At 41.4% G+C, this 26,865-nt stretch overlaps 1 protein-coding gene across 2 annotated transcripts; it reads left to right on the top strand.

The window, feature by feature from the left end:
• The first annotated feature begins 6,263 nt into the window (after positions 1-6,263).
• Positions 6,264-21,124, top strand: LOC144710039 (chorismate synthase). Of its 2 annotated transcripts, XM_078583699.1 has the most exons (10): positions 6,265-6,448; positions 6,706-6,787; positions 6,855-6,956; positions 7,039-7,247; positions 10,386-10,582; positions 10,975-11,083; positions 11,518-11,831; positions 16,187-16,540; positions 18,427-19,600; positions 20,760-21,124. In XM_078583699.1, the coding sequence occupies exons 2-10, from the start codon at positions 6,738-6,740 to the stop codon at positions 20,933-20,935; spliced, it is 2,685 nt and encodes an 894-aa protein (XP_078439825.1). In that variant the 5' UTR covers positions 6,265-6,448; positions 6,706-6,737; the 3' UTR covers positions 20,936-21,124. The 2 variants fall into 2 exon arrangements, with proteins under 2 accessions (XP_078439826.1, XP_078439825.1); XM_078583700.1 differs by lacking the exon at positions 16,187-16,540 and having other exon boundaries at positions 6,264-6,448.
• The last annotated feature ends 5,741 nt before the right edge of the window (positions 21,125-26,865 follow it).

The following is a 26,865-nucleotide window of genomic DNA, read 5'->3' as shown; positions in this document are numbered from 1 at the left end:
CTAATGCAGTTGGACAAATATCTAATGTATCAAGGAACTCTTATGGCTGAGCATGCAATTCCCAAATTGGCACCTGAATATCTAATGGTTTGGTAAAATTGTGGCATTCATTCAACATCATAAAGATAAGGTAGTAATCATGAGGGTGCTACCCTCAACTTCATCTTCTATAAGCTACTTCAACTGATTGGTATATCTACCGATTTATTATCATGTTGTGATATGGTTCATGTAGGCATACCTTTATGATTTGCCTAAATATATCTTTCAGTGTTCAAGGATTTACATTTCAATAGAATTTGATTCCTTTATGGTAGCTGATATTGACATTATTCTTGGCTCAGGGTACTTGACTGGTTTCATTGTAATTATAACCACTTGATGGTAAGGATGTTGTTGTAGGATCAGATCCCCACCATACACGCTGATACAGAGCTTAACACAAAAGTGATACTTTTTTGTTGATACTAAGCTGGCTCACCTCAACAGGATTACTTGGTTGACAAAGACTGAATGGATCAACAGGCAGCACATGATGACCACTACATAGGTATACTCCCTTTCCCTAGACTATGGTCCTCTTTGGATAAATTTGGCATTTCCCTAGACTGTAGTATTTCAAAAACTACAGACTTTTCCACCATCTAGGAACGTTCATCGTCATGCTCACCTAATGCTAGGGTATTAGTTAGTTAACATAATACCTTACCGATAATCTCATCTACCCAAAGATGTCTTAGAAGGACTCACACAAGAATTGTTTGACATGACTATCATAAGGCCATCTAATAGTGCTTTCTGTAGTGCCAGACCATTAGTTAAAAAGATGAACTTAGGTTATCACCTATGTATCGATTTCAATTCAATAAATTGACAATTCCTAATTGTTTCCCAATACCTATTGTTGACGAGCTGCTAGAAGAGCCACATAGAATGTTGATTTCTCTAAATCACACCAACTATCAGGACATTATCAAGGATGCATCCTTCTGATAACTACAAAGCATTTAAATCCATGTGAGACGCTTTGAATTTAATATGATGTCTTTTTATTCTCAAATGCCCTAGACACTTTCAAGACAGTCATGAAACTATATCTTAAAAATCTACCTCTGATGTTTTCATTTGGTATTTTTTGATGACATACTTCTCTATATTAAATATTCTCATTAACACGAGAAGCATTTGACAATGGTATTTGCATTATTAGCGAAAGAAGTGTCATGATCGAGCTAAAGAAATGTCAATGTGGACTTCATTCCATCTAATACTTAGGAAATGGGATTTCAACACCTGGAGTGTCTACTGATTCATCCAAAATTGAAGTCATCTCACAATCTAAGTAACATACCACAATAAAGCCATTACGGGGATTTATAGGACTAACTGGGTATTACAAACAATGTGTCCCCAGGTATGCATCTTTGGCCCATCCCTTAATAGCTTTGCTTGAGAAAAGTTCTCACAAAAATACTCTAATGATCTGATTTTCACTACCATTCTCGATGGAAACATATGGGTCAGGTCATTGCAAAAGAAATATTTTTTTATCATTAATGAATTCAACATAAATCATTTCAGGTGTGAACTATCCACTCTCATGTTTGTCATCAAGATACTGTTATTAACGGTATATTTTGATCATTCAAGAACAAGCTTGTGCAGAGTTCATGAGCTTCACTAGAGTTAAGCATGAACTGACTTGAGATGTTAGCTAAAAATGTGATATCTGGCCTAGTGTAGTTGAGTAAATTAAATTCCCACTAGGTATCTATAACATCCCAAGTCAATAAAGTCTTGTGCTTCAACTTAACAGTCCTATAATTGGAATCAATTGGAGAGGGCGCAAGTTTAATTTACCCAGATACATCTACCGTTAATCTTTGCCAAAGACCCACATGAAAGTGGGTGCAGCTGTGGGAGTAGACCATGGGCGCAGTCAGGACGAGAAGAAAGATGCAAAATCAATATTCCTGATCAGGTCAAAAGAGACCACTAGGTGAGTTTGATGTCATACCTTCACCCCCACTATTGATATAAAGGCAAAGATTCAGTTATCCTGGCTGCGCTAGCACGTAGCCAAGCATAGTGGACTCTATAAATTCAATTGGCAATAGACTTACGTGGTGTTCTCTGTCAAGGGGCCAGGCCAACCCCACTACTAATTATGATCAACTCAAACACTCCATTGCAATATCAAAGGCTGCTTGACATGTTGCACAAGATTAAGTCCAACACTACATTAAACTACAAATTCGGCTTTTGCAAGCTTAGTAGCAGGAAAATTGTACCCCAAAACCTGATGGGTGATACTACATTTTTTAGGGAAGCAGGAGGTAGCTTTGTCTTTTGTTGGCGTGTTTTTTGTTGAAATCACTCTCTTTTTTGGAGTTATTGTGGTTGAGCTGGCTCATCCTTGATTATTTTACATTTGGTGCAAGCTTAGCATCATGATTCAAAGAGGAGGTAGCCAGAAGATGGACAACTGCCATGGGCAAGGTTAGTGACGTTAAGGTTGGGTACCAAAATTGGAGGTCTACGTAGCCACCTCAAGGGGTTCAGAAAACAAATGAGGGAGGTGTAAAATAGAAGGAGATCTAATGCCTCATCCCAAATCAAAGTCCTAGATGACATAGAAGATATCATAACCCTATCCTAGGAAGAGGAAAAGGAACGACATGGACATAGGGAGATAATAGGGACGGAAGATATGGTGGAGATGGATTTTAGGCAAAGGTCAAGAGATTTTTTGCTGATTGAAAGTTATGCTAACTTGGTGACCCTTCATCTTATGGTAAGTCAAAAGTATGCGGGAACATAAGCAGTAGGTAGAACACTAACATATTATTTTAAGAACTTCTCAGAAGCCAGAATTTGTGTTAAATAAGTTATTTTAATGCTTTGATTTATGCAATAATATTTATAATTTTTTTCTTACTTAGAATAGGGTAAGTAAGGGTTGAATCCACAAGGAGCAGGTAATGAAGTAAATTTAAATGAAGGAGCAGCTATATTTTAAAATAATTATTTTTGGTTATTTTACATGTTTCTGATTTTTTAAAGAGCAAATCAACTAATTGATGGACAACTAGTCAAAAATATTTTAAACAAATGATATGAATATTTATGTTATTTATAATAAGCTCTAATAATTTATTTTAATTTTTACGAATTATTTTGATTTTTTAGGGCAATAAATAAACTTTTTAGGGACAAATAGAACCTTAGGCCAACTTCCTGTGGTGAAATTGCGACAGAAAACGAGTAGTGCACAAAAAATGCTATAACTTTTGCTACAGGAGGAATTTTTTAGTGGCATTTGATGCGCTTAAAGTTCAGGCTATTCTTCAAAAATTTTACCTAGAGAAAATGGTTAGAAAATTCAAATCAAATATTCAGGAGATCACACAAACTTTGTTCTTACTTCCCCAAGGGGCAAGCGGTGTTGTTTCTCCAAGAATCTTGATCGCCCTTGAACTCTCTCTCTCACACGCTGTTTTAGAACAATAATGTATCAAAGAAATAAGATGTAGTAGGCCTCCAACAACAATTTGGGAGCAGAAAGCTAAGATGAGATATAAAGCAAGGGGAGAAGAGATTAAATAGAAGTGCCCTAACTCTCCCAGCCATTGGATTTAATTCTTAAGGCCTTTCAAATTCAAATTGTGGGTTAGTTCCACAATTCTCGTTTGCATGCGCGTGAACCAACGGGGAATTGCCTTTAGTTGACCTTGTCCTTAAGTAGGTTTGATTGAGATTTTAGAGTGGTCTTGTTGTGTTTTGTGCCTCTTCTTATTATTTATTAGGTGGCTTAGGTTTCTACTTTCCACCCATTTGTATTTCAAATTCATCATTGTATTCACATAAGTTCTGTTTTTCAAATAAACTCCAAGAAGATGTGAGAAATCCACTTGACTCCTTAAATGGTGAATAATGCTAGTGTTAATCTAAAAAAATTGGTCACAAAGAAGTATAAAAGCATACTTTTATTGATCTAATTTGATGTTATTAGTGGCATAAGTTAGTACATATGTTACTGTTCACTCATTTGGGTCATGGTAAATGGCCATCTGAAGGGGGGATGGATTCACCTATAAAGAGGGCTCATACGTAGCTTTCCCTTGGTACCATTGCCTTTTGACCTATTAGTGGATGCCCTTTCTATATGTATGACAAAAGCCTGTTCACATTGCATATTGAGGGGTTTCGAGAAGGCATGCTTCCTAGAGGGTATACCATTACTGTAATACACTTTCAACCTCAAAATTATAAGGATGCCTCCATTGAAGAATCTCTTCATGCTGGAGGATGATTTTGTGGACTGTAAAGTAATTATGCCAAATCAGCCTTTGTGGGGTTCGGGCTATCATCGGAGGAGAGGGCTTTATGTTCTAATACTTTGGTAACAATGATTAGATCATTACTCGGGTACCATTTGTGTCTACTACTAACAATGAAAGGACCTTCCAACATAGATTAGCAACAATTATCAAGAACTTGGACATAAGACTAGAGGGATGGTAGGCTAGGGTATGGTTTAGGTGGCCCATTTGTTGCTACTGCGGTTGGTGCTCTCTATAATTCCTGTATTCGATCTCTCGGTCATTACGGTACCAGCGGGAGTCAAAAAGCTGCTCCGAGGTTTGATGTGTATGTGAGAGTTTCCTTGGAAAGTCTATGGGCTTGGAAAGGGTAGGGGGATGGGCTGCCAGGGGAGATGTGAATTGTAGACCTACCAACCTAAGGGAATTGGGTGTTATGTTTTTTTTTAAAGTGACCCTTTCACTTCTCACAAAGTGGGTGGGCAAAGTTATATTCCAAACTTTTGGAAGATTCAATCTTTCATTATTTGCAAAAGAAGTGCTTGGCTAGTGTTATTGTATGGGAATGTTTATGTGGGTAGAGAAGGGGCTCTATCAGATTGGAGAGTGCAGTATTTTTTGTGTATGCAAAAGTTTATAACCATGTAGGCAACGTCATAGTCTGACCAAAGTTTGGTCTGCTTGGGTGGGACAGAGATTGCCAGTCCAGACTTTTTGGGTGGATCAAACTTCAGGTTCATTTCCGGTTCAATTTTTAGACTGGACCAACGACCATACGATGATTACAGTTATTATTTATATTTTATAGAGTTAAATTATTTACAATCTCTACCTTTCTCGTTCTATCTTTGTCTCTTTCTCTTTCTCCCCTTTTCTCTCTCTTAGTATACTCTTAATCTATCACACTCTCGTTCTCTCTTGCTCTTGTTATTTCTCTCTCCACTCTAGCTCATAGGATGAATTAGCGACCTAAAGGGGAACAAAGGCTAGGATTAAAGCATTTAAAATAACAATGTTGGAACCTTCATCATCCCCCTGACCATATATAACTTTTACAATGCCTTATTTCCTTGACTTGCCATAGTGGATACAATGACTTCAATATCTTAAAGCCTACAAGATTTGTTGTACATAAGACTTTACATTTAAAATACCTGGGCAAGACAAATATCTTCAAGGAACCTGGAAAATATCTTCTTTCTAAATAACTCAGTCGTCCTCTTCGTCATCCGCATGTGCCATTGTCACCTCCTCTAGTTTTAGCCATTCAGATCAGGACATTATCATCAATATCGTCGAAAACTTATAAAACCACTTCACATGTAAAAACTCCAGACAAAATTCATATTTATCTTCATAGAACCCAGAAAAAATTTCATTGAAAAACTTGCATCATCCTCATCTAAAAGACTAAAACTAGAGGAAAAGAAGACGACGCAGGCGGTTGACGAAGACGATGACCAACTAGTCGTCGTAATCTTCATCTAGATTAGGGAACGACAAACATCATTCATCACCCCATTAATCACGGTGACGGTAAAAAAATACCCATGACGGGTGACATGACAGTGATGAAGGGTCTTGGACGTGTGAATTGACGGACGTCTCGGAGGACCTTTGTGAGGAAAATTTTAAAGCATGAAGAAAATGGAAATTTAAAGATTTAAAATTTAAATAATTATTAGAATATTTTAAAATACATTATATTGGATGAAGAAGAGATGCTGCAGTGGCTGACCGCGTGATGCAAATGTGACAGATTTTTAAAAAATCCTTGGATGTATGACGGGACGGAAGGCATGACTAACTTCTTGTCACATCTCCGGCCGTCACCATGCGTCATCCGTCCCGTCACCGGACGTGCTGTGCCCGATAACACTAGATGACGATGAAAACTACGTGTAGCTAGTTCTATAAAAGAATCACATATTTGATAAAAACCGCTTCCTGCTCAAGACCAATTGAATTTCTGGATCGTGGTAGTTAATGCTCTCTCTGGATTTATAATCATCTAGATTTTGGGTCTGTTTTGATTGATTCAGAAGAAGAGGAAAGGAGATGAGGGCTCAACTCCAGATCGTTTCTGGCGGGTGATGAGCTTCTTCTGCTGGCGCGTGCAGGCCGAGGTATTAGATCGTATTCTCTCGATCTGTATCCTTTTTTCTCCGGATTATCGCCATTCGATTGTTCAGTTCGTCAGCGATGATGGCTGCTGTCCGTGAATTTAGCGTCGTAGGAGAATCTGAGACCTATTTCGCGAATTGGGTCGTTGTCCTTTGCACAAACCCTAGTTGATTTCTTTTAACTTGGAGCGGATCATGGAAGGGGATTTCGATTGAGTTCTCTTGTTCTTCCCGATGCTCAGTTGACCTCTGCACTGCAGTTTGAAACCGTAGGGCTTGATTGCTTCGTGCAATGGCTTCGGCGAATTGTACTGATGCGATCTCCCATGATCATCCCTCAAGGTAAGATCTTTCTTTATCGCTCTTTCAAGTTTATGTGGCCTTCATCTTTCTTTTTTGGCCTATACAGGGTTGCTCCGTTGCTGTCTTACAATAGAGACTTCCTCCTGTCCCTACGAGATAAGGAAATCTGCAAGAAACTACCAACTGGGTTCGATCTTTCTCTTCTCAGGTGCCTCTTCGACTGCAATATCTGTGAAAATTTCTTTTGATTTTGAAGCCAGAGAGCTATTTAAAGGTGCATATTCTACCAGTGAAATTGAGGAGGCTGCCAGCCACCCTCCTGAGTGGCAGAGAGGTACAGCCAGCTCGTCTGTTCACGCATCGAGGCGCAGTGAGTTCGGATCTTCGTCTTACGGTAGAGTGGATGGCTCTAGTGGCTACTCTCGAGGAGCGAATTCTCGGTGGGACACTCGTTCTAGTGCTTCAAGTGACAAGGATGGGAGTGCTGCTGTTGAGCATGGTGATTTCTCTTTCTCTATTTTGATCTATAGTTGCTGTTCTTGGATTGTTTGATCTATTGTCACTGCAGTTTATTGATTTCATATATGTCTTTTAACGCTGACTCTGAATCTTAGGGTTGGCCAATGACGACTTAGTCATCTCTGAGAGACGATGAGGATTACTCATCAGACTGTTCACTGATGACGATGATGATGAATTCATCACTGTGGACGTTACTTGTGGATAGATGATGACAAACCCTTATTGTTCTCATCTGCTGTCAGAGTGACAACGATGAAACCATCAGTCATCATCATCCTAGCCACAGATGCATGATGAGGATGATAGTGAATGATTATTGCTCTCGTCTGCCTCCAGAAAGCTCATGACAAAATGTTAAGATCACGCCCGAGTAAGATCAACTTAATGTATACGGACTGGTAGAAATTTCTTGACCGTAGATCTTCACAGAAAGTTAAAGATTACGAAATGTCAAACTTGTTGAAATAAGGTCGATGTCCTCCCACATGGCCTTGTAATTGGGCAAGTTCTTCCACTTGGCCAACACTTGCATGCCATCTCTGTTGAATCGGTAATGAATTATGCATTCAGGATGTACCTGCCACTACAAATTTTCAGACAAGTTAGACGGGATATCCAACATTGAATGATGATCACCAATAGTCTTTTTAAGTTGGGAAATATGAAAAACTGGGTGAGTATCGGTCTAGTAGCCAATGCCTTTTCAAGGATATAAATGCCAATTCTGCTTATGGTGACCACTTGTAAGCATTCTTTTTAAGTAGCAAAGTTAAGGGTGAGCTTTAGTATAATAGTGATGTACAATTTTTTTTTCAAAAAAAAAAAAGAATAGTGATGTACAAATCGTCTGTAATAATTAGTCAATCCCAAAAATCCTCTTAGCTGTTTTACTGTAGTAGGTGTCGGCCAATTCTGGATGGCTTTAATTTTACCAGTGTCGGTAAAGACCCCATTCGCAGACACCTAGTGCCCCAAGAATTCAATCTTGTCCTTGTGGAAATCACATTTTTTTGAGTTTTCTCATAATTGGTTGTCCTGTAGTAATTCCATAACCAGTTTTAGATGTAATTCGTGCTCGGCCAATGATTTGTTGTAGATTAAAGTGTCATAACAAATTACTAATACAAAATTCCGCAAATAGGGCCTGAAGATCGCATTCATTAATCCTTGGAAAGTAGCTGGGTCGTCGAGAGGCCAAAAGGCATAACTAGAAATACATAGTGGCCTTGATGAGTTTCGAACACTGTCTTTTGGATGTCATCTTCAAACATTCATATTTGATAGTAGCCTGACTTTAAGAAGGTTGCCGAGCTTTGGCGGTGTTGTGGGCCATCTGGTTGCACAGAAACGAGGTGTATTTCAGGGGAAGAACGGCTTCTGCAGATGGAGCTATATACGAAGCGGAGGGATTTAAGGCGGCTTGGCTCCTAGGGGTGACAAGCGGAGAGGGGAGGTTTGGAATATGATCAGATTGATGGTCAAGGGACTCTTAGGTCCTGAAAGGAGGTTCACCGATTTGGCGGGTGTTCATCCCTTTTATATTTCAAAAAAAAATAGCCTATCTTAAAGTCTAATTTGGTAAAAATAGTGGCCCAATGGAGTTCCTCCAATAATTCTTTCACAATTGGTGTACGAAACCAATTGGCATATTAATTCTGTTTAAGGCACGGTAGTCAATGAGGATTTTTCAACCACCATCTTTCTTTGTAATCAACAGAGCTGGGCTTGAAAAGGTGCTGGTAGAAGGTCTGATAATATTGGTATTCAACATCTCTTGAATCATTAGTTCAATTTCGTTCTTGTTTAAGAATGAATATCCGTATGATCTCAAATGTACTGGTCTGGAGCCAGGGATGAGATGTATTCAATGATCTTTGTCCCTTTTGGGTGGTAAAACCTTGGCCTGCTTGAACACCGAAGGATATAGGCAATTGTAATTGGAAATAATTTATGAGAGTTTGGAGGGTACCTACCAGTGCTTGATTTGGATTGCAGAGATCATGTAGCCTTCTAAATTGTCTTTTGATCCTAACAATGTCTTATGGTTGAAGATTGGATGCATCTCCATATGGACGAAATTCAGGATCAGATTGCAGCACATATATATGATCTTGCCATAGCACCTTGAGAGAGCAAATTTTAGTTTGAGTAAAACCTGTCTAGGTGTTAGAGTTAACCCTGTCTTGGAGGACTTCACTTAACGTTTATTGAGTCGAGGCTGTCTTTCCCTCCTTGGGGGCTACCAGAAATAAAATGGAATTCTATTAAAGCATAATGACCAAAATAACCCAATAAGGGTTAGGGATTCTAATAGAATCTATTCATGGAATGTATGCAGCTGTGTGAATCATGGTAGATAGAAACTGTGTGTACACAGCTGGACACACCTTCAGTCCAGGCTGTGGAATTTTGTTCTGCATTTTTGGTTTTATAAGAATTTTCAATGGCTAGGAAAATTCTTTATTCATATATTTTCTCAATTTGTTGTTCGCATCTTGCAGAAGTCCCTCCGCAATTTTTGTTTCTGTAACACTACTAATTTTATGACGTCATTTTTCTTTTGTATTCTTATTTGAGTCTGTAAAACTGTCGTCTGACTTCTAGGTGTTGGACTAATCATTGTGTGTTGTTTTGTTAAGGTTTTTCTGGGTAGTTTCTTCTATCTTTCTGATATTTGTTTGTCTTTCCAGTATGCCTAGAATGTTCTGTATCCTGAGCCTTTTTCAAGATTTTTTTTTCATCTGGTGAACTTTTGTCTTAAGAGGATTTCCTGAATGCTTGATCTTTTTACTTCAAGAGAAAGGGCGACAAGAATATATATATATATTTTTCTATGCAATATTCCTTTCTTGGATCCTGACCTGGAAAAGTTGTCTCAATAGACACTCTAATATATATATCTTTTTGAAAAGGAAAGAGGACAGTCACCCCACAAAACGGTGATCATCCCAAGAAGACGCTTCATTTTGGTGTTCAACCTTTTGCTGACTGAACTCATTTTTCATACTTTAAGTTATTTCTGGTCTCAGAAATTAGTTGTTGAATATTTTAGTCATCTAAAATTAAACAAATATTTGATTTGTGGGGATATGTTTTACTCCCTCTTCCTCCACAGACTATGGAAGACGTAGTGCAGTCCAGCATCGAAGGTTGGGGCAGAAGCCAGAGCAAGATGGTCTTCTAGGAAGTGGAGTTTTCCCTAGATCTTCTGGACACCATCAAGGCTGGAGTTCAGCATTGAAAGATAAGGGGGACAGTCATTACCAACTAGACAAGACGAATGAACCGTATCAACCACCACGGCCCCAGAAGGTCAAGTTAATGTCTTCTTTAAGTGTGACCCTTTTTTTAATTCACTCTAAAATATCGTGCTCTATTCATTTGTCCAATGAAATACCTTTCTCTTTTTAAAAGATGGGTACGATACATCTCATTTATGACAAAGCTCTGTCTTTTATGTGGATATTAGTACTTTTCTACATTTGCATGTTCTTATCTCCAATATGATCCCTGCATTTATTTACTTATACTTTCATCTTTTTCAATAAAAACTCACAACTGTCGTCAAATTTTGTAGTCCAGTGAAATACTTCATTTTTTAAATAGGTGGGTGCATTGAATCTTGTAATTAAACGATCCTAAGACTGGACGTTTGTTGAATATTAGTAATTGTTTTTGATATTTTCATCATCTTTTTTCTCCAGTCAGGGCCATATTCTCGCAAAGATGTTACAGATACGTGTAATGATGAAACATTTGGATCTTCTGAATGTTCTGATCAAAAGCGACAAGATGAGGAACGGATGAGGAGAGGTGATTTTTTAAATCTCTTTAACTTATGGACAAGATAAGGGTCTGGATCAGATCAAAAGTCTCCATTTGATCAATTGGATAAACAGACTATCAAATCAGGATCTGGGGGTGTACGATGAGATAGTGATGGAGAGGGAGGGAGGGACAAATGTTGAGAGATTCATTGGGCCACTTGGCCCATTCCACTTATGAGTAGATTGGACGATCTACATATGATTGGTCATCTTGATCTGATTGATGGGTTGATTGCATTCAAGATTCTGGCTGATCAAATGGGACCAGTTAGATATTGAACTGTACTCTCTGATCGATTTAAGTTTTTGGTGAAGATTGATTCTATCTTATTCCCAACCCCAGTATCAGATACTGCGTCCTTTGAATTCTTTCCTTCAGTTATTTTGGCCTTCTAATAATTTCATTTTTTTTAATCCCAGAGTCCTTTGAGCTAATGAGAAAAGAACAAAGAAAGGTTTTGCAAGGGATGCAAAAGAATGTGCCGGGAATGCATGCTGAGAATGATATCAGTTCGCTGCTAGTTGGTTGTCAAATTGATTCAGTGTTAGAAAGCAGAAATGATGAGAAGCTTGAGAGCAATGTTTCCCATTTGGTTTCCAAAGGTGAATGCCCCAATTTGTCTTCGATTGGGAGTAATGCTCCACCAAGGCCATTGGTGCCACCTGGTTTTGCAAGCGCTAGTACAGAAACTTGTATAAGTAAACAGCTTCACAAATCAAGTCTTTCGTCTAAGGTAAGCAGTTGTTGTCTTAATATCTTTTTTGGTTCTGTTTTTTTTTGGCGACTTGACATTGGCAATTTTTTGAACTTTCACTTGACTTATTTTTACTCAAATGGGCTATTTTTGTCGGTCGTATGACTTAATGTGAGCTTCGTATTGACGAATTTCTTTCATTGGTGAGAAATTTCTTAAAGACTCTGGAGCGCCAATAATGAACGGTTGAACCCTATCAATTTAGTACAAAGCCAGACCCCCGAGGTAGATGCACTGGATGAAAAACGTCCAGGTCAAGCCTGGCTAACCATAGTAACTCCAAAAAGAAAGAATGGTGCTGCCGGGAAAATGCCAACAGAGGGCAAACTACCTTTTGCTTCCCTCAAAAAATGCAGTAGCATCCGTTGGGTGTCACTATGCAACGTCCTGCCCTCCAGTGGCTCTCAGGGCTGGCCTCCCCGTTCTTCCCCGTATTCCTCCTAAACCTTGGCCTCTTTTTTATCTCTAGTTGCACATGCGCGAGTTGGCTCCATATGCTGTCTTTTTCCAGCGTCGTGTACTTGCTCACACTTGCAGCCTCATAACACTATTGCTTTACCGCGAAAGGAAAAAATGATGTTCTTGGAGTTGTATAAATCTTTATTAGCTTAATTCAAAAAAAAAAAAATCTTTATTAGCCAATACCTTATCAGGACAGCATTGTGCCATGGTTGTTCATGTTACAAATTAAGCGGGTTTTATTTGACGGCAAACCTGCAGTGAAGAGTGCTCTCCTCTTCCGACAGCTTTACATTGCCTGGATTGTGTGATGATGATCAATCTCCTGAGCATGCGTCATCTGATTCCCTTTAAGTGTCGCGATCCATTCAAGTTGTGGCCAGTGAACTATACTGCTAAGGGATGTGAGTTGGATGGTAATGCCACTAATCGTCATATGAAACAGATGAACCGCCCGATGTATATGAGACAGTAGATGATGAAGTAGGAGACATATTGTGGAAATAAGAATAGAAGACGTCAACCTTGATGTCTGCCAGGAGCGCAGCAAATCTTACCAATGATGAGAGAATTCAGTTTAGCTGTTGTAGCAGTCAATATCCTTGCCTTGGTTCAATAGCCCCAAAAAGAAAAAGGCTATGGCGCAATCAACAACCGGGTATTATCATCTTTTTAGAAAAATAGTAGGGACTGAAAAGTAAATCTCAGGGGTAACATTGATCAAGGCACTTGCTCATACTTAGTCAACTCTGCCCAGTCAACTTGGCAGATCTAGAAAATTCTGCAGATAACAGTCAACTCTGGACAGTCGACCATGCAGGTAAGGCTCTTTGCATCTAAGTGGTGGCAAGTAGGGGTCGATCCTAACGAATGTCAACTGCGAGTTTGGTCAAAATCACATGGGATTAAATGATCACATGGCAGCTACAGAGGAAGATAACCGAGAGCAATGGGTAAATGCTGGTGGTTTGTGGAGTGAGGCAGGTATTTATGATGGCTTGTAAACATGTGCCCAGTCCAATTGAATCCAATCATAGGATTTTTAAGTTTGAAGTAGAAGACTCTGTTGTTTTGAGATGTCATCAGTAGCTAGTGGGAAAATTAATGTACGTGATCTACACTGGGCCAAATATCGACTTTTGACTGGATATCCCGAATCAGTTTATGCCTAACCCTATAGAAGCTCATGAAATTTGCACTGTCCTTTGCTGTACCCAAAAGATACCATTGCTATGGGAGCCTTGATTAGAAAAAATAATAGTGTAGAGCTAACGTCTTACCCATACTTTGATTTATGCTGATGCATTGATGACAGACGCTCCACTTCTGGGTGTTGTGCCGAATCTAATGTATTGGTGCAACAATTTATTCTGTCGTATGCACTCTAGTACTGAATCTGAATTTCGCATCTTGGCTCATGGCTTGTTGGGCATCATGGTTAAAGGGCCAGATTAATGATCTCAAGGTTGGGTACAGTGGGCCAATCAAGGTGTATAATGATGTGTCTGAGATAGATGTGACTCATTTTCTGGTATACCATGACTAGATGAAGCGTGTAGAAGAAGATTGCCACTTTATCAAAGAAAAGACTGTCATGGGTTTATTAGCACATCTCATGTCATTTCCAGGATTCAATGAGCTCATGAGTTAATGAAAGAAGTATCTAGACTGATTTTTATAGTTCATTGGGCAAGTTGAAGATGTATAATATCCATTTACCAGATTTAAGGGATGCCATGTTATGGGGGCCATTTTGTGCTTCTTCTTTATTTTTCTTCCTGTTCAATGTACTCTTGCATTGGCCCCATTTTCTGAATGCACCCTTTCTAGTCTAGTAACCCCATCTACTATCTAAGAAGGGTCTCGTAACCCTAATAAAGTCAATGTTATTTTCTTCTTACTCCCATAGGCTCTATTTTCTAGTGCAGGTTCTCCGGGAGATGTTGCGGCTTCACATACACTTACCACATTTGTAAAAAAAACTGATAAAAAAAACATACACTTAGCACAACCAATGTCTGATCACACATGATTCAGATAAATTATCTACCTTATCAACCGTTGTTAGAGCCTCAATCCTGTGGGCTGCTGTTTAGACCAGCCCCCAAGCTTCTACTCGAGTCCACATGTGAGGGTGCTGGTTATGATCCCAGTCTCCCAGGCCCCTAGAGTGTGTCAATGTGTACTTGAATTGGGAAATAAATATGCTTCTGTGAGTTTGATATTAGACTACCCATGCAGTATCTCATGCTGCTGAAGAACTTGGTATTGAATGGAGTTGATCACAAACATTGTTAAAACGCATTTCTTCAAAAAAAAACCTTGCTAAAATGCATGGAGGTTTATCGGTATGTGGTGGTGTAGGCAAAGGTACTCGTGAAGGAAATGACTTTCTTTTAGGTGGTGGCCGACATTTTTGATATCTCAAATATCATTCAATTAAGCAGCAAGAGCTGTACATCGTAGCTAATAATGACTATAAAATAGTATGTCATTGATTGCTCTTGTGATACTCATTCTTTCTCATACCGCTGGTAAATTTCTCAAATAAGCTATAGGAAACGGTGGATATTGTTTGCGGACCAGTCCTTGTGAACCTTATTTATATCCAGCAGAGGGATCATATAAGCTTTCTTCTTCAGGTCTCGATGAAGAAACCTCAAATTGAGTGGATAGTGTTCGACTGTTTGACTTGGTCGTTGGTGCAAATGTCATATGTAAATTTCTCAAATATGTAAAATTCCAGAAGGCCCTGCTGCATTTGAGAGCTGCCATTGCGGCTTGCAGCACTGCCGCTGCACCTCTATTGCTGATGCTGACGCAAGGAGAGTGCGTTGCTAAGGAGCCTGACCCCACACCTTTAACCGACCTCCCAGTGTTGACATCCTCTGGGTGACCATGGAGTATTGATCGAATTCCTGATTTTTTGTTGGGACATTTTGGTCACTTACCCTTAATATATTCCCTTTTGAATAGGGAAGTCCTCCATTTGGGAGAACAGCAAACAAGGTATCAAAGTGTTCTCTGGTTACACAATCCCTCTCTCCGTGGAGTGCAGCCTTCCTCCTATCCCTCTCCGATTTTGTCCATCCTGTCAGAATGCCTTCTTCTTGATGATGTCCACTCCACCATTGCTCTTAGTATGGTGACGTTGATGCGATCCTCAAAGGATCTGTCAAGGAATTAACAGTATGCTGACTGATCCGTAAGGATCTGTTGTGTTGAAAGGAGGATCTCGTATGAATGATCTCTTCTCACAGAATGTCAGCGACAATGAGAAGATGTAATAATGAACAATGTCAGGAACGAGAATCCAGTCTCAAGAACAAGAAAGGAAAATCAAAGGAGTGAGAAATAGACTGGATAGAAGAATGAAGAACGATGAAGAAAGAATTCTGAAAAGGGAAGAGTGATGAAGAAGACTGGATCGGTTCTTCTTCCTTCATGGATTGGAAAGGATTTCCCGGTGTCCAGTCCTCTGCAGCAGCAACTGAATTCTTGATTCTTCTGACCTTAACTCTCCTCCTTATGTAGGACTCAAAACCTGGTCAAAGTTGTTTGACCACACTTGTTTTCATTTTGATCTTCTTGGCTTGCTTCCTCTGATAGGACCTAGGGGTGTTCCAGTCAGACGTCCACTATGCTGTGTTCTCTTTTCATTTTGTCTTCTCTTTTCTCTCATTTCATATTTCTTTAGATAAGAACCAGGTATCATCAGCTGGTAATATCTGCTTTATATTCGCCAGAAGAAACAGATTGTATTTTATGGTATATTTTTTCCGTTCTATATTTTTCACTTCTACTTTGTCATTTTGTATTGAAATGAAGTTGAAACGGTTATATAACTCTTTGTTTTTATTTTTCACTACATTCAGGTTGACAATAGTGGAAATGATGACAGTTCCCATTTAGCGAGTAATCATCCGATAGTGAATGGCAAGGAATACACACTAAACCTGAAGGACAAATTTGATTCGAGTGACCCAAACTCCTTATCTTCCAACTTGGGGTTCTTTGACCACTCATATTGTGCAGAACGTCCGGCCTGCGATGCTTCTGTTCCATTTGACTCTAAGAAACGAGAAAGTATTCTATGTCGTGATTCAACTGAAAGTAAAACTACAGTTCCTGAGGGTTTGGACACCAGCAGACAAGTGACCTCAGCCTTGATCATGGAGAAGCTTTTTGGTCATGATTTCGAAAAAGACGGAGGGGCACAAGCTCCTAAGGTACTGAAAATTTCATTTCTCATTATTTAACAGATCGTTTGAATGTGTGGTCTCAACATTAGAAAGACGTATTCTTTTGGTTTGTATCATATGATTTTGCCGCTGTGTGACATCAACGTCATCAGCCTTGTTGATGGTGACAACTGCAATGATGTTGCGAAGGTTATAGTTGACATTGTGATGGCATCCTAAACCAGATCTATTAATGGAAATTGATAGATCCTGGGACCAAAACAATGAAACTTCTATATTCAAGGGAATGTGTGCAATATTCAGATAGCTTAGAGAGAACAATAGAGGGATTAGATGGGATCGGGAGTTAGGAGAAGAGAAAGAATGGCGGGAAGATCATTGACCCCAAGTGATTGGGAAACCAAAAGCCACCATTGTGACCATCTGCTAGAGACAAGGGTGAAGTACGGCCACGAGGAGGGTGTAGGAGGGAGAGGATAGGGAGAGATAGAGAGAGAGACACTTAATGAGTTGCAGCCTGCATGTAGGAACAGTTTCCAGCCCTTAGGGTGGGATGCCTGGAAAGCTCGTGGGCTGGTTCCTCTTCATGGTCCAACGAATTTCATTGACATGACCTGGGATCATATCACATTTGTGATTATGGGGATCATATTACATTCCTGACAGAGATTACCATGACATAAATCAGGTCCTTTAACATCTTTTAAGTAAATAGTATTTGTCTATAAAAACAAAGAAGATGTTAGTGATCTTCTCCCCAATAAATTATTCAACTTTAGTCAAACAATGGAAGTTATGATGGACACACAACTCAATGATGTACACAGTATATGAGAAGATTCATTCAAGAACTGCAATGAGTCATTCAGTGACTCCAGAAAGGTTGAATAAATTATTCAACCAAGTATGATACTGATATGTGAAGAAATCAAGAATTGAATTCCTTAACCCTCATTAGGGTACATTACATTACATTGCATTTATAGGAAGGAGGAGAGAATGCAACATGGGCACATTATCATGGGTCATTACAAGGAGATATTAGAAATATGAGAAGAAGCCCATTCGACATGAAAGATTCATTCAAGAACTGAAAATTATGATGGACGCAGAACTCCCAGTGATGTACACAGTGTATGAAATATTCATTCAGGAACTGCAATGAGTCGTTCAGTAATTCCGGAAAGGTTGAATAAATTATTCAACCAAGAATGATACTGATATGTTCTATTCAAGGAAATTTAAAAGAAGAAATAAGAAGAGAGCCGGTCAACGGCCGTTGACCGTGCGTGCAGATTAATGGGGGACGTAACCCCTATAGGTAAGAGAAAGAGGAGAGCAGGACTTGTTTTTATTGAAATCTTGAAGCAGATGGTTATGCCGTCAGAGGGGCTGCAGCAGCAGGAGTCGGCGGGCTGAACCAGAGGGAAGCTCCGCCTTGGAGGGAGGAGCATCTCTACCTCTCTGTGTTGTTCTTATTCCCATCCTATTCTATCTATTGATTGAGTTTATCGACCAACATTGGCGATCTCGTGTTTCTTGAATTCAAAATCGTGGAATGTTTCATTGATACGATCAACGTGTATCAGATATTTTTTATCACAGTTATATGTCATATTTATCAGTTTTTCGTTTTCCAGCTTTTTTCACAATACGTAACCAATAAATTAATAAAATATAAAAAACTATCAATCTGTATTTATGTTTGTCTCTTGAACTTATTTTGATAATCTGCTTGTCTGAGTTTGTTTTCTTGATAGATTAGTTCGTAATTCTGATTGATGGTTGTAGGACTTGTCGTTTCCTGTTAACTGGTACGAAATCTCTCTTTCATTGGATGTATGCATTTATCGCAGCTATTTCAGGATTTTCTCTATCAATTTTTGTTAAATTACACATTCTTTTTGTCACAGAGTTCTATTCCAGATGAGACACTGTGGACTGCCCCTTTATCCTCAAAGTTTGAAAGCTGGTTTCTCGAACACAATAAACCTGAAGACTCTTCACAGGACTCTTCCAGAGTTATCCTTTCCCTCATTGTGGGAACAGAAAAAGATGAGTCTGGGTCAGCTCCTTTTTCAGTGGAGAATCTTCCTGATTCCTTTGGAATATCGGAAACATATCATAGATCATCTGCCGGTTCCAGTATGCTCACCTGCGAAGACCTTGAGCAGTCTATCCTTGCGGAAGTGGAAGGAACAAGCTCTCTTGACGGCGGCACAGTTAATCCAAATGGTGAATTGCCCAGGGCTGATGTAGACAATGAAGCCTCAGAGCATCTATTGACCTTGTTGCAGAAGGGCCCTACCCAATCAAAGGAAGACTACTTGGTTATTGAAGATATGAAATACGGGGACTCCTCTCTCGGTTCTCTTTGCAGTAATCTTCCTGATGAGCCAGGCAAGCCTTTGACGCTTGAAGCTCTATTTGGGTCGGCATTCATGCAAGAACTACACTCAATGGATGCCCCAGTTTCTGGGCTGCGGCCCAAAGTTGACGGCACACTTCCAGGAGATACCACAGTTTCTTCTGAGTTTCCCATCAAACTCGACCTTTCATTGCATGATAGTTTTATCTCTCCAGATGGAAGTGGCAGGAAGGATCCCCCTAGAGAGATAGATGATGTCATAAGGCATAGACCGGAGGCTTTGACATTTTCAGCCATGGATCAGAGTGAGAGATCATCATCCTCATCATCAGCATCTCAGGTGGCATGGCCAGATGTCTCACACCACCGCCTACATGCTCAGCCACTGCTGTCTCGGTTGCATTTTTCACATAGTAACCAGGAGATGACATCAGGCTATCCGTATCAGTTGGAACATTCTACCAGCCATCACCATGATCCTCTGCATCAGTTTTTGTCTAACCCAGATCTCCATCTCCAACAGAGATTTGACCCAAGATTTCACCTCCAGATGTCTCCTCAGGCCATGCCCATGCCAAGGGGCTTTGCTCAACATCCTCTTCAGTATTTCCCCAGGGGTGGGCCTCTGCCTCATGCAGTTGCTAGTTCGCATCTGGAGGCAATGCATCATGCCTTGCCGGGTCATCATAATCAAATGATCTACGGGATGAGGATGCCGGGTAAGCAAAAACCAAACTCATTATGCCATGAACCAATTATTTTAGTGACCCCTTTATTGTGGCGGTATGAACCAGTTCTACTAGATGAAGTGCTACTGGTGCGGCATCATTTGTTCATTGAGCATTTTACCCATCTTTTTATCTCCCTCTGTATATTTGAAGATTTTTTATTCCTTTAACTGAGACACATTATTCTTGATTTATTATTCTTTCCAGCACATGAAAGCCTTCCAGGTGGGTTAGTTCTTGTATAAACCAATCAAATCTAGAACTTTTGTTGTAGTACCTAATTGGGTATGTGAACAGATTACTATTTGACAGGAAGAAATGCAGCCAATTTGGATATTGTTTTCCATCTCACCTTTTGTTCTTCTTTGTTTCGTTCCATTCATGAGAGAAGATGATTTAATCAGAACAACATTATAAATTTGTATGAATATACAGAGATGGATGGACATCTAGTGATCATAATAGATATAGGGAGTGAGGTAAAGTTAGATATGAAGATAGTTAAATCACTATTCTAACTGTCAGACCAATACGTCTGTTCCTTCAAGCTTGTCGGTCGTTTCATTCTCTTCTCTATCCTGAGGTCAGGTGTGATGATTGATGGCAATCTGGAACAGAGTGGATGACTGGTCGTCATCCATCCGCAAACATTGTGTTTTACAGAGTAGATGATCTTTGTTTTACTTCGTTTATAATCTTAATTTTACTTGGTTCGTGTTGTAAAAGTGGCTCTCTATTCCGGCCTGTTCTTTTTTTCCATCCTGTTTCTTTTCCATGCATGACTCACTTGAATTGTCGCTCATTCTCCATGTGAGAAAATAAGTGACTGAATTGTCATTGGGCCTTGGCCCACCAATGGATAAAGAGCCGGTATTTAAATCGGCAAATCCTAACTAAAGATTAGAATATTCTTTATTAAATCTGAATTTGTTCTTATGGTTTGGTGGTGCATGAAGAGTCTGCTCATTACCATTGTAGTTCAAAAAAAAAATGCTGATTTTTGACACTTAATATTATTCAGATACCTTTCCGTTCTGGCATTTAATCCTAAAGAATCATGAAATATGTGTCCAACCCTCTCACATAACTGCCTGAGCATAAACCAATACAAGTTTGTGTAGAAGCTTTACTAATGAGGTTCTTACCATAGGAATGATGGCCATGGATCCCTCTGGGAGACAGATGGAAGCAGAGGCTCAGCTGCATCAGCACCATCATCATCATCATCTGCATCAGCAGCTCAACTCTCATGCTGCCCATCTTAGTGGGGCAGGCCAAGCCAGGTTCTTCAATCCTGAGCTTTCTTCTGCTCCAAGGAACAGGTAGCCCCTCCTGACTTCTCTCCTTCAGACTCAATCACTCTTTTTTTTGTATTTTATCTGCGCTGGTAGCTTCTTATGGTGATGGCTTCCAAGACACCATACACATAACTGGATCACTTGGCCAGTCTTCTTTTTTCCTGGTTGAAGATAAATGAAACAAGAAAAAAGAAAAAAAGGGGTAGAAATTTGATCCTGGTGTTGGGTTCAACTTTGGGAAAGGTATGTGGATTTTGAATAGTCTTGCTGGATTCCTTCATTTGCCATGCCCGAACGAAATAGAATCTGCCTCAAGTCCTCGTAAATATAATAAACATTTGGTCCATCCACATTTGCTCTGTAAAGATGCTCTCTCGAGTTCTGTGTGGAACATGTAGTTATATTTAATAGTCTATTTTCTTGGTCCTTTTGAAGCATACCATGTGGACATATGGAGTGCCATTTAATTATCTGGTTATCTGATGATATCCTGAATCTTTGAGAGGACATGGCTTCAAAGAAATTGAAATATCCCTCTTTTGGCCAAATCAAGACTGATAGGATTCCACGCAAGAATTGCAATATAACTAGTCTTTGGCATTGGAGATAGATTTAATAGAAGTTGAAGATGACAAGGAGTATCCGAGAGAAAATCTGGTCGAATTGGTCGCTTCTCCTGGAGCTTAGAAGATCTCCTGCTCCTGCCGAATAGTCACTCATTTTATTGGAAAAATGAATCGATCGCCCTTAATCAAGGCGTGACTTATTTATAGGATAGTCATTCCCTGCCTCTTCCTAGTTTGAAGAGGCAGTTGCTGGCACCAAAGCATGTGATGGATGACGCCTTCTTTTTACCGTATGATAGGTTTGTGTTTAAACCTTATTCTTTCCCTTCACTTCTCTAAACATACACTCTAGATATTTCACTTTCATGGTTTATAATAACGATATTTTTGAAATAGACCTGCTTTCCAATATGTAGATCCAATGTGAATTGTGTAAAATAGATGAAAGCTTTTTTGGAACTTGTGATGCATTATCTAGTCCATGAAACTAACATTGCCTGTCATCCAGTTGCATACAACCATTTAGAATACCATATCATTATTTTTGGCTTAGGCAAAGTGACTTCCGTTCCTCAGAGTTGAATTCTTCTCCTGTGGTAAACTGTGCGTGACCTCCAATGTCGAGCAACCAACGACAACACATTCACTAAGAAATCCTGTCTTAAATAACAGGTTAAGGTATACACGTATTGGGCCTGGAGCCATGCTCATTAGTCCATAAAAGGAAATAAAGAAAAGATAGACACAGATGACATATAGAAAGGATGGTAAAATGAAACGTATATACATACACCTGCTGACAATAGTCTGGAAGCATCAAACAAGCAGGTGTATGTACTTGATCTGTATTAAATGGTCATCGATCTTCTCCCGAATGAAGTGTTGATCTATCTCAACAAGTTTTGTTTTATCATGTTGGACCAGGTTATGAGCAATCTCAATGACTGACTTCCTATCACAGTACACCACTGGTGGACCGTCTTGTAAGATGGTGAGGTCTTGTAGAATACCTCTGATCCGGAGGGCTTCACTAATGCTTTTGGCTACTGCTCTAAATTCAGCTTCTGCACTGGACCTTTATACTACCTTCTTCTTACACTACCGGGCGACCATGCTCCCCCTAGGAATGTACAGTATCCAGTAGTTGACCAACAATATAATAAAATCCACCATAATCTGCATCAATGTAAATTCAGGCTTCAACTCTTCAACACTTCAAAGACCAAGCCATGTCCAGCAGTTCTTTCAAGTTAGCAAGTGCTTTGAACGCTGCCTGCAGATGAGATTCTCTAGGACAGTGCACGAACTGACTTGAGGAGTCCCAGTGCAAATGCAATATCCGATTTGGCGTGCTGAAGATCGATCACTTTATGTTTGATATTGTCCATGATCGACTGAGGCAGCATCTTCTCAGTCCAAGCTTCAAATTGTCATCAAGGGTACTGATGACAATTTACAGTTATTCATTCCTATTTCCTTCAAAATATCCATAGTATATTTCCTTTGAGAACTGAAGATACCAAGTGGGGAGTATGCAATTTCCATTCCCATTGGAGCAATCCCACAAACTTAATGTCAAGGCTTGAGCAAGGTTCTGACCTGGAACTGTAATCTCTTCCTCATCACCATGAGTGACAATAATACTGCTACCTTCCCACTTATGCGTGTCTTGTCAAACATGGTATGATCTCCATTATTTGATCGATGTCCTGGCCTGAGGATACTTCTCAAACCTTACTTTTGGTGATGTTTTCAGTCCATAAAGTGCTTTCTTCAGCTTGCACACCTTCAATAGTCAGTTCTTGGCCTTCAAGTGATGCTACATCAACTTCCTCTTCATCAGAATCTTCTGCAACTACTGGCAAAGACATAAAGATAGATTCACCCTCATCAGTCTAAATTCTGGGTTCAGACACGTGTCACATGCAAGCTTGAAACATTCCACATTACGAGCAAAAGCTGGAAAGATCTTCCTAAAATTTCAAAAGAAGGGTGTCCCAAGCTAGAGGAAAATAGTTTAACTTGTTCTAGTAGGGGTAGATTGTCCTCCATTCACCATCAGCACTGCAACTACACTATCTTCCATGCAAAGCAAGCTGTCAATCTCTTTGATTTTTCCAGTCCTTCAGTTCAGTTACTTGTCACATACAAAACAACCAGTAGAATCAAGGTTTAAAGTAAGTGGCAAATCTTGTACCAGTTTCTGAGGGGACCTGTGCTTAAGCTGCGGAACATGCCGAATATGTTTCAGAAGTCCTCTATTATCAACTTTAAATATAGAACTACATGCAACTGGGAATATATCCCCTCCTGAAGTTAGTACCTGGCGGTTGCCCACATATGCAAAATATTACACAAATTGTAAGAAAAAAAGCGCGCCATTTGGTCCATTGCCCCAGATCAATGATCAAGCTTGTTGTGTCATATGAATTACAGACGCCAAAGAAAGTAAAATGCTCACCTGTGCATATCAATGAAGTGTTTGTCTAACAGATAAGACTCTTCAATTTCACCAGTTCTTTGAGAGCATAGGTATCATAAGGTGTCATCCCCACTATTAGGTACAGCCCACCCGTAGTTGTGTCCTAAACCTTCACTACATGAGCTTGAGACTGTCTGGATAGTATGTCATGTAGATCCCATTAGGTCTCTCTGTTGTGCCCTTCCTCTTGCAATGTGTGCATACAATTGGCTCCCTGGCTTGCCACGCAGGATTTCCTTTTTTTTGTTGCTGGACATTTACGTCACGTGAAGAAGTCTTGGAGGGTTGCTTTGTAGTACTGTGAAACCCTAACCTAGGTTAGGAGGAAGAAGATGAGATTGAGAGAAGAAGAATAATCCCATAATAGTGAAGGTACATGAGTTGGGTATATATACCCTAGGAGAGAGAAACGAGAATAAGAGGGTAATGGGCTAAACATAGAGGCCCATTACCCATACAAGATATATCTCACTAACAGCCCCCCGCAAGCGAGGTGTGGATGTCGTCCATGCCGAGCTTGGAGACAGCACGTAGCAGGAGGGGGTTGGAGAGGCCTTTGGTCAGAACATCTGCAGCCTGGTCGGCGGAAGGAACAAACTGGAGGTCAAAGATGCCCTCATCCATCCGCTCCTTGAAGAAGTAGCGGTCACGCTCCATATGCTTGATCCGACCAGTCTGGCCAGGGTTCTTGGCCAAGGCAATAGCCGACTTGTTGTCGCAGTAGAAGTGAATCGGGCCGGTATACTTGACGCGAAGTTCGCACAAGATCCCGTAGATCCACTGGCCTTCCGACGCCCCATCGGCAAGGGCACGGAATTCTGCCTCGGCGCTGGAGCGGGACACCTTGTCCTGCTTACTGCTTTTCCAGCTGACAAGGCCACCAAACACGAAGGCGCAATACCCGGTGGTGGATCGGCAGTCGACGACGGACCCAGCAAAATCAGCATCCGTATAAACCTTCACAGTCAGGTCATTGCTCCGTGGGAAGAGTAGGCCCTTCCCGGGGCAGCCTTTCAGGTATGCAAGGATCCGATTGGCGGCCTGGCGATGAATCTCATGCGGAGCGTGCATGAACTGGCTGAGAAGGTTGACGGCGAAGCTGATGTCCGGGCGAGTGTGGGTCAAATACAGAAGCTTCCCCACCAGCTGCTGGTACTGGTAGGGGTTGACCGGTGGAGAATCGCCCCCTTCGCCCAACTTCACGTTGGGATCAATGGGCGTCCGGAGAGGAGAGCAATCAGTCATGCCCATCAGTGCCAGGAGATCAACAGCATACTTCTGCTGAGATAGGAAGATGCCGCGAGACGAGTAGGCAACCTCAAGGCCCAAAAAATAGCGGAGAGGGCCGAGTGCCTTAATCTCAAACTCCCGAGCAAGAGCGAGACCGAGGCGAGAGGCTTCAGCAGTGTCGGAGCCAGTAATCAGCATGTCGTCGACGTAGACCACCAGGATGGCAACCCCGGCCGGCCCGTGACGGAAGAAGATCGTAGCATCACCGTTACTCTGAGTGTAACCTTCAGCGCATGACGGAAGAGAAGCGTCGAACCACATCGCGGAGACTGCTTCAGTCCATACAAGGACTTCCGCAATCTGCAGACTGTGCCCGGAGGACCGAGGGGATACCCGGGGGGGTGGGTCATGTAGACCTCCTCCTCAAGATCGCCATGGAGAAAGGCGTTCTTCATGTCAAACTGCCGGATCAACCACCCATGATGAGCGGCGAGTGCCAAAAGGAGACGGACGGATTCCATCTTCGCCACGGGAGAGAAGGTCTCGAAATAGTCGATGCCGTAGGACTGCGTAAAGCCTCGAGCGACAAGCCGAGACTTGCGACGCTCAAGGGAGCCATCCGCACGGTGCTTCGGGTGTGAACCCACTTGCACCCCACGGCCTTCTTTCCGGGGAGAGGAACGACGCGTCCCAAGTATGGTTTTTTCCAGAGCCCGCATTTCTTCGGCCATAGCCGCCTTCCAATGAGGACAGGCAAGGGCATCGGCCAGGCGGCGTGGGACAGAGACCGAAGTAATGCGGGTCAAGAAGAGACGGTATGAGGGACTCAAGCGGTCGTAGGAGAGGTAATGAGAGAGGGGGTAGAGAGGTGTGCGGGTGCACTGGCGGGCGTAACTGCGAAGAGCGATCGGCCAGTCAAGAGAGTCATCGTCAGCACTAGAGGGGCGACGGAGAGGGAGAACCAACGGGAGTAGGAGCGGAGGCAAAGGAAGTGGGAGAGGACGGCCTGGCAGGAAGAAAGGACTCGGGTGGGGTGGGGGGCAAAGGAGAGGGGTTACTCGGGGCCAAAGGGGAAGACAGCGGAGGAGGGGGCGACGAGGAATCACGTCCGTGGGGAATGACTGGCTGGGGGCGCAGCAGGAGGAAAGGGATCTAACAAAGGGGATGAGGAAACCTCGCCAAGCGGAAGGCCGGAAGAGGAGGCGGCGAAGAAAGGTTGAAACTCAGCGAAGGTGACGTTGGCAGACACGAAGAAACGACGAGTGGGAGGGTGATAGCATTTGTACCCCTTTTGGAGAGAGGAGTAGCCGACGAAGACGCACTTGAGGGCACGGGCGTCAAGCTTCGTCAAAGTGGGCGCCGTGTCGTGGACGTATGCCGTGCACCCGAAGACACGAGGAAGGAGGCCTGTTCGTAATGTCACAGCTGGAAAGGTGGTCGACATACGATCGAGCGGACTACAGAACTGAAGAGTCTGAGACGGTAGCCGGTTGACGAGGTGGGTGGCCGTCAAGACAGCTTCGCCCCAGTATGTCCAAGGGACGGAGTAGTTCACGAGCAGAGTGCGGGCGGTAGATGTCACGTAACCAATCCGACGTTCTGCCATGCCATTCTGCTCCGGGGTGGCAACGCATGACGTCTCATGGAGAACACCACATGTAGCAAAGTACGAGGTCAGCT

The sequence above is a fragment of the Wolffia australiana genome, chromosome 12 (genome assembly GCF_029677425.1).
Source record: "Wolffia australiana isolate 7733 chromosome 12, ASM2967742v1".
Taxonomy (NCBI): domain Eukaryota; kingdom Viridiplantae; phylum Streptophyta; class Magnoliopsida; order Alismatales; family Araceae; genus Wolffia; species Wolffia australiana.
Note: the sequence above shows the minus strand (reverse complement) of the source record. Positions and strands in the feature narration are given on the sequence as shown.